This window comes from Astyanax mexicanus, chromosome 25, assembly GCF_023375975.1.
Source record: "Astyanax mexicanus isolate ESR-SI-001 chromosome 25, AstMex3_surface, whole genome shotgun sequence".
NCBI lineage: Eukaryota > Metazoa > Chordata > Actinopteri > Characiformes > Acestrorhamphidae > Astyanax > Astyanax mexicanus.
Window position 1 is genome coordinate 26,813,285 of NC_064432.1, and position 12,093 is coordinate 26,825,377.

Below are 12,093 nucleotides of genomic sequence, written 5' to 3' on the forward strand. Positions count from 1 at the left end.
GTGATTAAAAACCAACCAGGATTATTCCACCAAATATTGATTATTTCTGAACTCTTAAAACTTTATGAATATGAACTTGTTTTCTTTGCATTATTTGAGGTCTGAAAGCTCTGCATCTTTTTTTGTTATTTCAGTCATTTCTCATTTTCTGTAAATAAATGCTCTAAATGAGAATATTTTTATTTGGAATTTGGGAGAAATGTTGTCTGTAGTTTATAGAATAAAACAACAATGAGCAACTGATGAAGTGGTCTCTTAATTTTTTCCAGAGCTGTATGTGAACGTATTGTAGCTTACGTCTAATAAAATTGATTTTTAGCAGCATCATTATCTGCAAACCTCTTAATTTTCCAGTCAGTTGTGTTTTTTCCTGTAAAATCAACCATAAAAACACAATTTATTATTTTTTTCTTTAGTCACAGAAACGCAGGTCTCACTCAGCAGTGCATAGCAATTGTGATTTTTATTGTCGCTGTACAAAATTTACATGTAGTTTTTGAATGCAGTGCAACCAGTCGAGGCTAAGCTAAGAGACGCTTTAATACAACAGCTTATTATTCTCATTGCTCTAAACACGGTACATGCGGGTACAGACAGGTACCACCACTGCCTAGCAACCGTTACCTGCTCACCAGCTGCCTGAACACCACGGCAACCACCTCATACTGACGCCCGGGGAGGGTGAACCACCTGTAGTTCAGAAAATACATACTGGAAGAGGGAAGAACATTCGCCCAAACTCCACCTCCTAACACCGTTTACACCTGTTCACATTATAGGACTAGAATCTGAATAGTCTCAGACCAACTCCTGAAGTGGTTTAAAAGATCAGATATGTATTTGGTTTTGAGTACATCTCAAACCACCTTTTTAATTTAAATTTAAAACAGATACTAGTCCAATCACTAGTTAGTCTGAGACTATGTGGTTTGAGTGATTAAAATTAATCTCAGTCCACCTCCTGAAGTTCTTTGTTTGAGTAACTGGATTTGTATCTGGTTTAAGTGAGTCTTGGGTGCGTTTACACTTATATAAAATCCTGATTCTTGCGCCACATTAAGTGAGTAGGTGTAAACAGTGTTTTTGACCAACTAAAACTTACTTTTATCTTTAGGAACAGTTCTTTTAAGAACGCTTAAGTTGCAAACAACAAACGAAAGCAAATTTAGCAAAGCTAATGCTAAAACTGCAGCAATTAGCTTCCGTTTGTTGTTAGCCACATTATCCTCGGTGAAGTGGTTCCTTCAACACGAGATAAACGTCAGGAGTGAAGATGGTGCGAGTGATGGTGGTGATGGTAAATTTTATATATATTTAAAATTGTTGTTTATATTTTGACAGAACCAGTCGAAAGTTTGGAAACCTCTCCTCTTATTATTTAATGTTTTTATGCTTTATTTCTTTATTTATCATATTTTCTACATTTGTAGATAAATATTAAAACAATAAAAAATGAAAACTCTCAAGGAACATATATAAATATATAATTATGTAGTGAACATTAAAAATGTGTTTGTCCTCCACATTAAACCCCCTGATCTAAACCTGATCAACTGATATAAAAGTAGAAAATCTGGCCTTCGGTTTGTGACCTTAAGCTCAAGCTTACTTGGGTTCTGCAGCAGGACAATGACCCGACGCACACCAGTAAGGAATAGTGGTGGAAGGGCTTACTTAACTCATGATATGATATTAACACAATATTTTGCCCCGATAACAAATTTTAGGTTAAAAGTGTGTCTCAGACCACCTCCTGAAGTGGTTTAAGTGGTGAGATTTGTATCTGTTTTACTTGGGTTCTGTAGCAGGACAATGACCCAAAGCACACCAGCAAGGAATAGTGGTGGGAATTGCAGAGTTTACTTAAATTATGATATGATATCCTTAGAAAAAAAAGCATATTCTAATTTAACACTTTTTTAAATATTTGTGTTGCTTTATAGCTGTGCTATAGTCTTAAATATATATAAATTTACAATGTAGAAAAACATTAAAAAAAAACATTAAATCAGAGAAAAAAAAGTTGTGTTTCCAAATGTTTGACTGGTACTGTATATTAAAATATATATTAATATATATATTAACTATATTGTCAATACAGCCAATTAAATTCCACACGCACCTCTACACAATAAACCCAGTTCTTCCTCGTGAATAAAACCCTCTACACGAGTTTAACCTCGCGCCGGAGAGAGATGTTTCTCTAACGAGGGCATCATGTGACCAAACGAGTCCTCCTAATTAATTCCCTGGCATTTAGACTCGCTCATTTGCATAATTATGCTAATTATATTCAGAAATGCGTGAAGAGGAACCACTTCAGGACCCCTGAACCAACAAACCTCTGTTACCACTAAGGAGGGACGGGTGGGTATTGATCTATTGATAGATCATTAACCAGCAACAATACTGCTCAGCCTTTATCAATATATTATCAATACTATTATTAATATTATTGCTTATGTCATTTAAACCCATTCTATTCCTCACAATACTGGATACAAACAAAAGTAAAATACTGTAGAAATGAAAAAAAAAGCACGATGATGATAATGTGAAATAGATACACTACTAGTTTTTATCCTGCTTTTGATGGAGTAACTGTTTCTACAGCACACTGCTGTGAGGATTTGATTGCACTCAATGTTGGATGGTCAAAAACCTGTCTTCCAATCCAGTCCTATTCTAATGGCAGTACTTCTCCTTTTACATAAACCAAACAAGCTGTATGTGTGCTTTTGCACGTGTGAGTCAGCAATGAATGAATGAATGAATGAATAAACTCTGCATGCAGTAGAAGAAACGTTTGATCATTTAGTGAACCCTGTAGTGTGTGATTAATTAATAAGCAGTTAGTGTGTTTGTGGGTTTAAGTCTGGGTCTGGATTTGGATCTAGATTTGGGTCTAGGTCTAGGTCTAAGATTGGATATGGGTTTAGTCTAGGTCTGGGTTTGTGTCTAGATCTGTTTTTAGGTCTGGGTCTGGATTTGGATGTGGGTTTAAGTCTAGTCCTGGGTTTAGGTCTCGGTTTGGATTTAAGTCTGAGTCTAGATCTGGGTTTGGATTGTCTACTTGATTCCATGCCTGGGTCTGAGTTTGAGTCTAGTTTTGGGTGTGGATTTATATTTTGGTCTGGTTTTGAGTCTAGTTCTGAGATTGAGTCTGGGTTTGGATTTGAGTCTAGGTCTGGGATTGTTTCTGGGTTTTGGTCTGGGTTTCAATTTGGGTTTGTTTTTAGGTTTAGGTCCAAGTCTAGGTCTCGTCTAGGCCTGGGTCTGGGTCTATGTCTGAGTTTGAGTCTAGATTTGGATTTGAGTCTGAGTCTAGGTCTGGGTTTGGGTCTTGCTTTAAATATGGGTCTATGCCTGGATTAGTATTTGGGTCTAGGTCTGGGTCTGAGTTTGAGTCTAGTTCTTAGTCTGAGTTTGGGTAAAGGTTTGGATTTGAGTCGAGTCATGGTCTGGATTTGAGTCTGGGTCTGGCTTTGGCTTTTCCACTTGATTCCATGCCTGGGTCTTGGCCTGGGTTTGAGTTTAGGTCTGGTTCTAGGTCTAGACCTGGGTTTGGGTCTTGGTTCCCGATGTCTGTAGAAGCAGATGACGGCGTTGGTTGGCAGACTGAATGGCTGAACTCTTTGGCGTCAGGTGGACAGGTAATACATGAAGACGCCTGCTGGTCTCCGGTCTGTCTCAGTATGTCTCAATATGTCTCAGTGTGTCTATTTTTAATGTATCTTGCCTAAGTCATGCCTAAGACGATAACATGGATGATAACACGTTGATTTTTTTTTTGATGAATAAAACATATAAAATATATAAGTGCCTTCGCCACTTTGATGGTACACGGTGTCGATGGACGTATCGGTGTTACCAGCAGGAGCAGCAATGATAGGAGGTTGGTGATAACTGGCATGGGATTACAGTGAGAACATTGGGAAACACTAATGCAGCATAATAGAACTTCCTGTTTCTTCCACTTGGTTCTACATGGTTTTGTTTGGTTCCACTTGGTTAAAAGTTACGACACATGGTTAAAAGTTCCTCTACTTGGTGAGACGCTTGATATAAAGGGGATATAAAGGAAGAATTTCGCTCAACAGCAAAGGAACAGTCAAGAATAGGAACAGCTAAGGGAATTCAAGGCCTAGGAGTCGCCTCGGACGTCTCCTCTGGAATGTACAGGCATAGAACGACGTGGTTTCTCTATTGGCTGCTGCTGAGGGAGGGTGGAGCCTACGTGGGCGGGGCTACTTCCGCCCCGGGGTTCTCGGTGATGGCACGCGGTGACGACAGCACACAGTCCGAGCGAGGCACGTGTGGACGTACGAGCAGGACGACAGACAGGCTTTGGACTAGCTTAACGTAATAGGTACACTAAGTCGTGTTAGGTTAGTCGTGACATCATGCGTTAAGAAAACCAGTCAGCGATCAGAAAAAAGATGGCGGTGGCGCCGTCGTCCGCACGCGAGAACCTCCAGTTCGTTGGTTTGTGCGGTTCCCTTCGCTCGTAGCCAAGGTCCATGCTATCCTCCAGGTTTGGACTCCGTCCAGGGGTCCGGCGTTGCGTCTAGTCCGGCCGGTCTCCGCCCAAACTCCTCCGGGAACGTAACAAAAGAACGTGGACGTACTGGAGTGGGTCTACAAGCCAGCCCTGATGCATCTTCCACTAGGTCTCTGGGAGAAAGAAAGAAACGGGGGGAATGACAGCGGCGGCGGTCCTCCGGCTGCACGGAGACGAAGGGAGACAGGAGGACAGGAGGCCGGTCAGCGCACGGCTGAACTCTTCCAGGTCTGGGTCGTCTCTCGCGGACCCCGTCCCCGTCTCCTCCACCAGAGCACCACCCTAAATGACGTTGTCGAACAGCTGCATGGACTGCATGATGTTCTCGTCCTGCCGTGAGAAAAAACAGATGAGAAAACAGCGAGAAACAGACGAGAAATGAGTGAGAGATCAGATCCTAAAATTCCCCAAATAAGATTAGAACTAAAACTAAGACCCCAACCCCACCATCATCGTCACAATGCTTCAATTCTAAAGATCAATCAATCAAACATTTTCTCTCTCTGGGAAAACCCTCATTTACAGTGTAGCCGAGCATTTACAAACACAGGGACTGACCCGATAAACGAAATTTAATCATTTTAAAATAACAGTAAATAAAAGATAAAAATAGATAAAAATTAGAATAAAAAAAGAATAATAATAAAACTTGATTTAATTGATAAGAATTTAAGATGAAAAAGGTAAGATTAATACCAAAAAATACAAACAATAACTAAAACAATAATAATAGTAATAAATAAAATTATCACAACAAGTTAAAAAGCAATAGTACAAAACTATAAAAAAATATTTAGCTTTATTTCTTATAAAATAAACCTCACATTTTATTTGCATCTATTTTTTCTTTTATTCACTGTTATTTTGCATTTTCTTTTCATTTTAAATGCTCGGCTACACTGTAAATTAGAGCTGACCTCAATGTACTTCTGAGACAAAATAAAGGTTTATTTATTAGTTGATTGATTGATTGATTGATTGGATGATTGATTGATTAATCCTCTATAGCTACAGGTGCTGCTAATCAGCTGTAATTATCTGCACGGTTCTGTGGTTGAATAAATTTACCTTTTGGCACGACTCGATGAACTCGTCGATGGTGACCACGCCGTCGTTATTACGATCCATTTTCTGCACATAAAAAATACATAAAAAACACATAAAACAATCAGCTTTATTATTTAATATGTATTTTATTAATGACTTTATTACTGCAGTTCTTCTCCTGTCAGATTAACTCTAATTCTCTTCTCTGCTGAAACCATCAAACCACCAAACTGAACTGCTTGAATTTTTACACCAGGAGTAAAGCAGCATAAAGTTATCCAAAAGCAGTGTGTAAGACTGGTGGAGGAGAACATGATGCCAAGATGCATGAAATTAAAACTGTGATTAAAAACCAGGATTATGATTTCTGAACTCTTAAAACTTTATGAATATGATATATGAGATATTTTCTTCATTTTCTGTAAATAAATGCTCTAAATGAGAATATTTTTATTTGGAATTTGGGAGAAATGTTGTCTGTAGTTTATAGAATAAAACAACAATGTTCATTTTACTCAAACATAAACCTATAAATAGTAAAATCAGAGAAACTGATTCAGAAACTGAAGAGATCTCTTCTTTTTTTGTTCAGAGCTGTATAAGTTTAAAAGTAATTTTAGTGTTTTGTGATTGACCTGAAAGAAGTTTTCCACGTGTTCTCGGGGAGCGTCCTCCTGCATGCACGGATACGTGTATTTCCCCATCATATCGTAGATGGACTTCATGATGTCCAGCATCTCCTGGAAATAAAAAAAAAAAAACAAAAAAAACAAGATTTTAATAGAGAGTAATTCAGCAAAAATGATAAAAATCTGATAAAAACAAAGATAAGATAGAAGTGGACGCACTTCTTTGGTGATGCACCCGTCTTTATTGAGATCGTAGAGATTAAAGGCCCAGTTTAGCCGATCGTTTATCGTCCCCCTGAGGATGATGGACAGACCGATGACGAAGTCCTGCAAAAAACAAAAAGTGGAATTTTTGTTTTAGTTCTTCTCTTAGTTCTTTAATTCATTTTTCTTTCTTTCCTTCTTTTTTTTATAGTTTTGTAATATTGATTTTAACTTATTTTGATTCAATTTTTTTACTATAATAACTTGTATTATTATTATTGTTTTTTTTTACTCTTATTTATTTGCATTTTTATTGCACTACATAAAGTTAGTTTTATCTTAATTTTAACTGTTCTTTGTTGTATTAACTTTGTTTTTTTATAAGAAATTAAAATAAAAAAGATAGTTTTATTATAATATGTATTATTTTTATACTATTTTTATCTACATTTATCTTTTATTTACTCTTATTTTAAAATGATTAAATGTAGTTTTATTTTATTTTAGATTTTAAAATCTACCACAATTCAGCAAATAAAATATATTTTATATATATGTAAATGTGAGGTACAAAATAACTTTTAACAAAGAAATTTTAAATAATAAACCAAAAAACGTGTTTCATTTTTAGCATTTTATGTATAGATCTAGTATAAACTTAATTTTTTTTAAGCACATTTTTGTTGCATCTAAATAATCTTCATATATATAAATAATTCTGTATATGTAAAAATAAACATTCTTACCTCAAAACTAACCGATCCATTCTTATTAGTGTCAAAAGCCTCGAAGAGGAAGTGTGCATACGTACTGGAATCTGAGGAAAATAAGATTTAATTGCATTTAACATACAGACAAACGTTAAAAACATTTAAAAAATATTTAAATATAAGATTAATACTTAACTCATCGAAACTATAAAGAAAAACATATATGGAATTATTTAATAAACAAGAATTCATGTGTTACCAGCCTCAGAAACCACAAGGTGCCAGCTCCCCAGATAAGAGCACATAGTATTTTGGTTTGTTTAACACTTTTAAAGAAAAACTTTGGTGTAAAATTGACTTTTAGTGTAGTAAAACATGATATAAAGTTCTTAACTTTGTTGAATAGCTCACCTCCGCTCTCCTGCAGCTTTCTGAGATAAAGTAATTGTGTGCTTTTGGCCCTGATAAATCACTTTTTACACCGTTATCCAGCTCAAAGTAGCTCCACACCTCATTGCTAGAATCCAGAGAGTCCTGACATTTAAAACCAGGCATTAATAACTTAAAAAGTGAAAAAGAAGCTTATTAAACACCACTGTTTACATAATATAGCGCTAGCTTTCAGCCCTGAGTGCCGCCATTACTGTACTGATAACAATATGGGTTGTAAACAGTGTTTTTAATAAGCTTCTAGTGCAGTTTAAGTTTAAGGTATAAACGCCTCGTTTTTGGAGCTACTTCTAGCTGGATAACGGTGTAAAAAAACTATTTATCCGGGCAAAAGGCACAAAATACTGGATCTCAGAAAGCTGCAGGAGAGCAGAGGAGTGCTATTCAATAAAGGTAAGTACTTTTATTATGTTTTACTACACTAAAAGTCAATTTTACACCAGAGTTCTCCTTTAAGATCACAGATAAAATCAGAAAAATTCACCTCCTTGTGGGAAGAATTGGGAATAGATGATTTTAAAAGTGTCCTCGTTCACGACACCGCTGGGACATTCCTGAAAAGCAAAGAGACGCTTTTGAGGAACACGTCCATTCTAAACACTTCACTAAATTATCTTTAAAAGATGAGATATAGCATAAAATATGTAAATACGTCGCACAAGCAATAGGATCAAATACAGTTGCAAGAAAAAAGTATGTGAATCCTTTGGGATTAAACATGTATTTCTGCATAAATTAGTGATTAAATGTGTTCTGATCTTCATCTACATCACAACAATAGACAAACACAGTCTGATTAAACTAAAACCACTCAAATGATATGTTTGCATGATTTTATTTTATTTGCTAATTGGAGCCAGGAGTTTGCTGTTCTTAAGAAGCATTGCTTGATGTGAATCAAGCCTCGCTAAAAAAGGATCAAGCTCTCAGAAGACCTGCGTTCAAGAATTGTTGACTTGAAGCATGAATCTGGAAAGAGTTACAAAAGTATCTCTAAAAGCTTTTGATGTTCATGTGTCCACGGTAAGACAGACGCTCTACAAACGGAGAAAATTCAGCACTGTTGCTGCTACTCTCTCTATGCATGGTAAAGTCCTGTAAAGATGACTGTAAGAGCACAGCACATGCAGAATGATCAATGAGGTGAGGAAGAATCCTCTGAGGAAGAGTGTCAGCTGATTACAGAAATCTCTGGCACATCATCATCATTGTAAAATAAGCAAGCGTTAATTTTTTTTTCCCGGCATTATTGCTTTAGTTCCCTTTAGTTAAATTGATTAAATTTATAATGAAAGAACAGCAGATCTCACGTTTTTGAAGCCCCTGTAAAGAACCTGCAGCTCCTTCTTGGTGAACTTGGTCTGTTCCTGAAGTTTCTCCAGACCCTCCGGCCGATGGCAGACGGTGGAGAGCTCGAAATCATCCTCGATACTGTCTGTAAAAAACACGTATCACCATCAGAACATACGCCGAGCTCATATACTCACCATAAAATGTATTTAATATCATTTAATCTGACTGATATTACAATTACTACTGTATTAAACACTGTAAAACTACATTAAAAACTAAATACAGCATTAATGCACATTCTATTAAAAGTACTCATGACCAATAACCTCATACTTTACTATTATAACTGTATTTAATACATTAAACTATATTAACAGTTAAATATATAGCAATCAACCACAGTCAGACATATTAACACTATCAAAGAACCATATTTTACTATTAAAACTGCAACTACAGTCAAATACACTGAAAGCAAAAATAAAGCATTACTGCACATCATATAAACACTCCTAAAGACTACAAAAAGCTAATTTTTTAAGAAATAAAAGTACTACAAAACTTTTTAAAAAGAACAGAACTTTAAAAAGCAATAAATTGAGTGTTTAAAAGAAACATCAGTGATTGTGGATACATTGTTGCTACAGTGTAGTAGGGCTGGGGCGACGCGTCGACATAATCGACGTCATCGATTACGAAAATACATCGATTTGCATAACGTGCGTCGGCGCGTCGTAAATATGTTAATTAACACGGTAACATAGAAGCATAGAACTATTATTTAATTAAAATGATTTTTAAGAACAGCTAAACACAGTTCTGCAAGTCAAACGCGGAGGAGTTCACGTGCGAGAGAGAGAGAGAGAGAGACACACACACACAGAGAGAGAGAGAGAGAGAGACACAGAGAGAGAGAGAGACTCTCTGCTGAATCTGACTCCCGCTTCGCGGACAGAATCGGCAAACACCCCCGCCGTAGAACTGCGGTAGTGAAAACAGCTACAAAAAAACGCCAGCGGGCATCTAAAGTTTGGGAGCATTTCACGCAAAAGGGCAACAATGTGGTCCTCTGCCATATGTGCAAAAGGAGCACTTGAAGCGCAAACATCCAGGAGCACTATGTCAACAGGGTCACACAGTAAGTTACCGTTTACATCAGGGTCTCCGCGGGTGTCCTTAAAAAGACTTAAGGCTGTCTACCAAAGGTTTTAAACCTGCCACAGGCAGAAATTATACATTTTTGGTTTATATTTGTGCATGGCATTTCACAGTTTCCAGAAACAGTAGCATTATTCATAAGTTCAGGTGTTTAGCTAAGCTAGCTGCCTTAAGTTATTTTAGCGCTGCGGTGTTACACCGTTTTCTGTCACCGTCGGAATTTTGTGACCAGTGCTCACGGTTATGAGCGTTCATTGGCAAAACGGAAGCTTTCTATACCTACACCTTACCCTCAGCCCTAAACTGAACCGTTTTGGCCAGTCGGGGTAAACATTAGAAACGAACACGTTTCGAATCGGCCAGTGCACCGGTCTGCTGAGAACTACTTGCCAGTGGTCACAAAATCTAGCGGTCACAGAAAACAGTGCAACACACGGTTGTGGTGTATGGGAGCTTATCCATTTTTAGCGTTATAGATCTAAACGTGTTGTACATGTAAGTGATTATAAGTGTGGGGTTTGGTTTAGTAGGCTTGTGTTGCTGTTGTTGTTATTATATATAAATATAGTATTTTATCGTTTGCTTTAAAACGTAAAATAATAATTATTTAAATATGTTTCTCAATAAATAGATTAGTCGACTAATCGAAAAAAATAATCGTTAGAATAATCGTTTAAAAAATAATCGTTAGGGACAGCCCTACAGTGTAGCCTTAGTCCTGACGTCCCATATGGAAAAGCCTACTTACGCTGTTACATAATATCTGTTTAAATCCCCTTTCACACAATCACAAGAACCCAGAACTTTACAGGACATTACCCAGATGAGCTTTATGTGTGAACACAGATCAGATATATCAGACATTATCTGGACTTTTTCCTGCCAGCCACTGTTACGAATACGAATAATCTCATGTGAACACAAATATCTGGATCAATAGTTCCAGACATTACCTGAAGCAGTTGTAAGTAAGAACACACATCTGGTTCAGGTATATTAGTCATTATCTGGACATTATCCTACAATTCATTTAGTACAAGTGGTACAAATAGAAGTGAGCTCATGTGAACACAAATATCTGGATCAGTTGTACCGGACATTACCCTGACTTTATCCTGCAAGCCACTCAGTAGAAGTAGTATGAATCAGAGCTAATGTAAACACAAACATCTGGATCAGTTGTATTAGGCATTACCCAAAAGGTGTGTGAACACAAATATCTGGATCAGTTGTACCGGACATTACCCTGACTTTATCCTGCAAGCCACTCAGTAGAAGTGGTATGAATCAGAGCTAATGTAAACACAAACATCTGGATCAGTTGTATTAGGCATTACCCAAAAGGTGTGTGAACACAAATATCTGGATCAGGTGTACCGGACATTACCTGGATATATCTCTCTAGCCACTTAATACAAGTGGTGCGAATACAAATAAGCTCATGTGAACAGATCAGTTGTATTAAGAATTATCTAGAGGATAATGTGATTGCATTTTTCTGAATTAGTTGCACCGGACATTATCTTGACAAGTCGTATCAATGCTATTGAGCTTACATAAACAAAAATATCTAGATTATTTACACCGAACATTACCTTGACTTTATCCTGACAGACACTTATTACAAGTGGTACGAATATGAGTGAGCCAATATATAATAAACACAAATGGATCAGTTGTACCAGACATTACCATGACTTTATCCTGCCAGACACTTAGTATAAGTGGTATGAATACTAGTGAGCTCATGTGAACACAAATATCTGAATCAGTTGTATCGAACAATTCACAAAGGAGCTTAAGGTGTCCACGCAAACGTCTAATTGAGTTGTATCAGACATTATCTAAACTTTATCCTGCCTACTACATAGTATAAATGGTATGAATACTAGTAAGCTTATATTAACAAAAATATCCAGATCAGTTGTACCAAACATTACCATGACTTTATCCTGCCAGACACTTATTACAAGTGGTAGGAATATGAGTGAGCCCATATATAATAAACACAAATGTCTGGATCATATGAACCAGACATTAC

At 36.8% G+C, this 12,093-nt stretch overlaps 1 protein-coding gene across 4 annotated transcripts in view; it reads right to left on the reverse strand.

Annotated features, from left to right (window-relative positions):
* Positions 1–167: 167 nt before the first annotated feature.
* LOC103025333 (Kv channel-interacting protein 2) overlaps positions 168–12,093 on the reverse strand; it is a 136,507-nt gene continuing 124,581 nt past the window's right edge. For 2 of the 4 annotated variants that reach the window (XM_007235775.4, XM_022682124.2), the window contains exons 2-8: positions 8,912–9,036; positions 8,086–8,155; positions 7,188–7,258; positions 6,457–6,564; positions 6,244–6,348; positions 5,630–5,692; positions 168–4,891 (exon numbers count right to left, since the gene is read on the reverse strand). In XM_007235775.4, the coding sequence (XP_007235837.2) occupies positions 4,844–4,891; positions 5,630–5,692; positions 6,244–6,348; positions 6,457–6,564; positions 7,188–7,258; positions 8,086–8,155; positions 8,912–9,036 (590 nt within the window). In that variant the 3' untranslated portion in view covers positions 168–4,843. The remainder of the gene's footprint in view (positions 4,892–5,629; positions 5,693–6,243; positions 6,349–6,456; positions 6,565–7,187; positions 7,259–8,085; positions 8,156–8,911; positions 9,037–12,093) is intronic. The other 2 variants (XM_022682122.2, XM_022682123.2) reach the window with 1 other exon arrangement.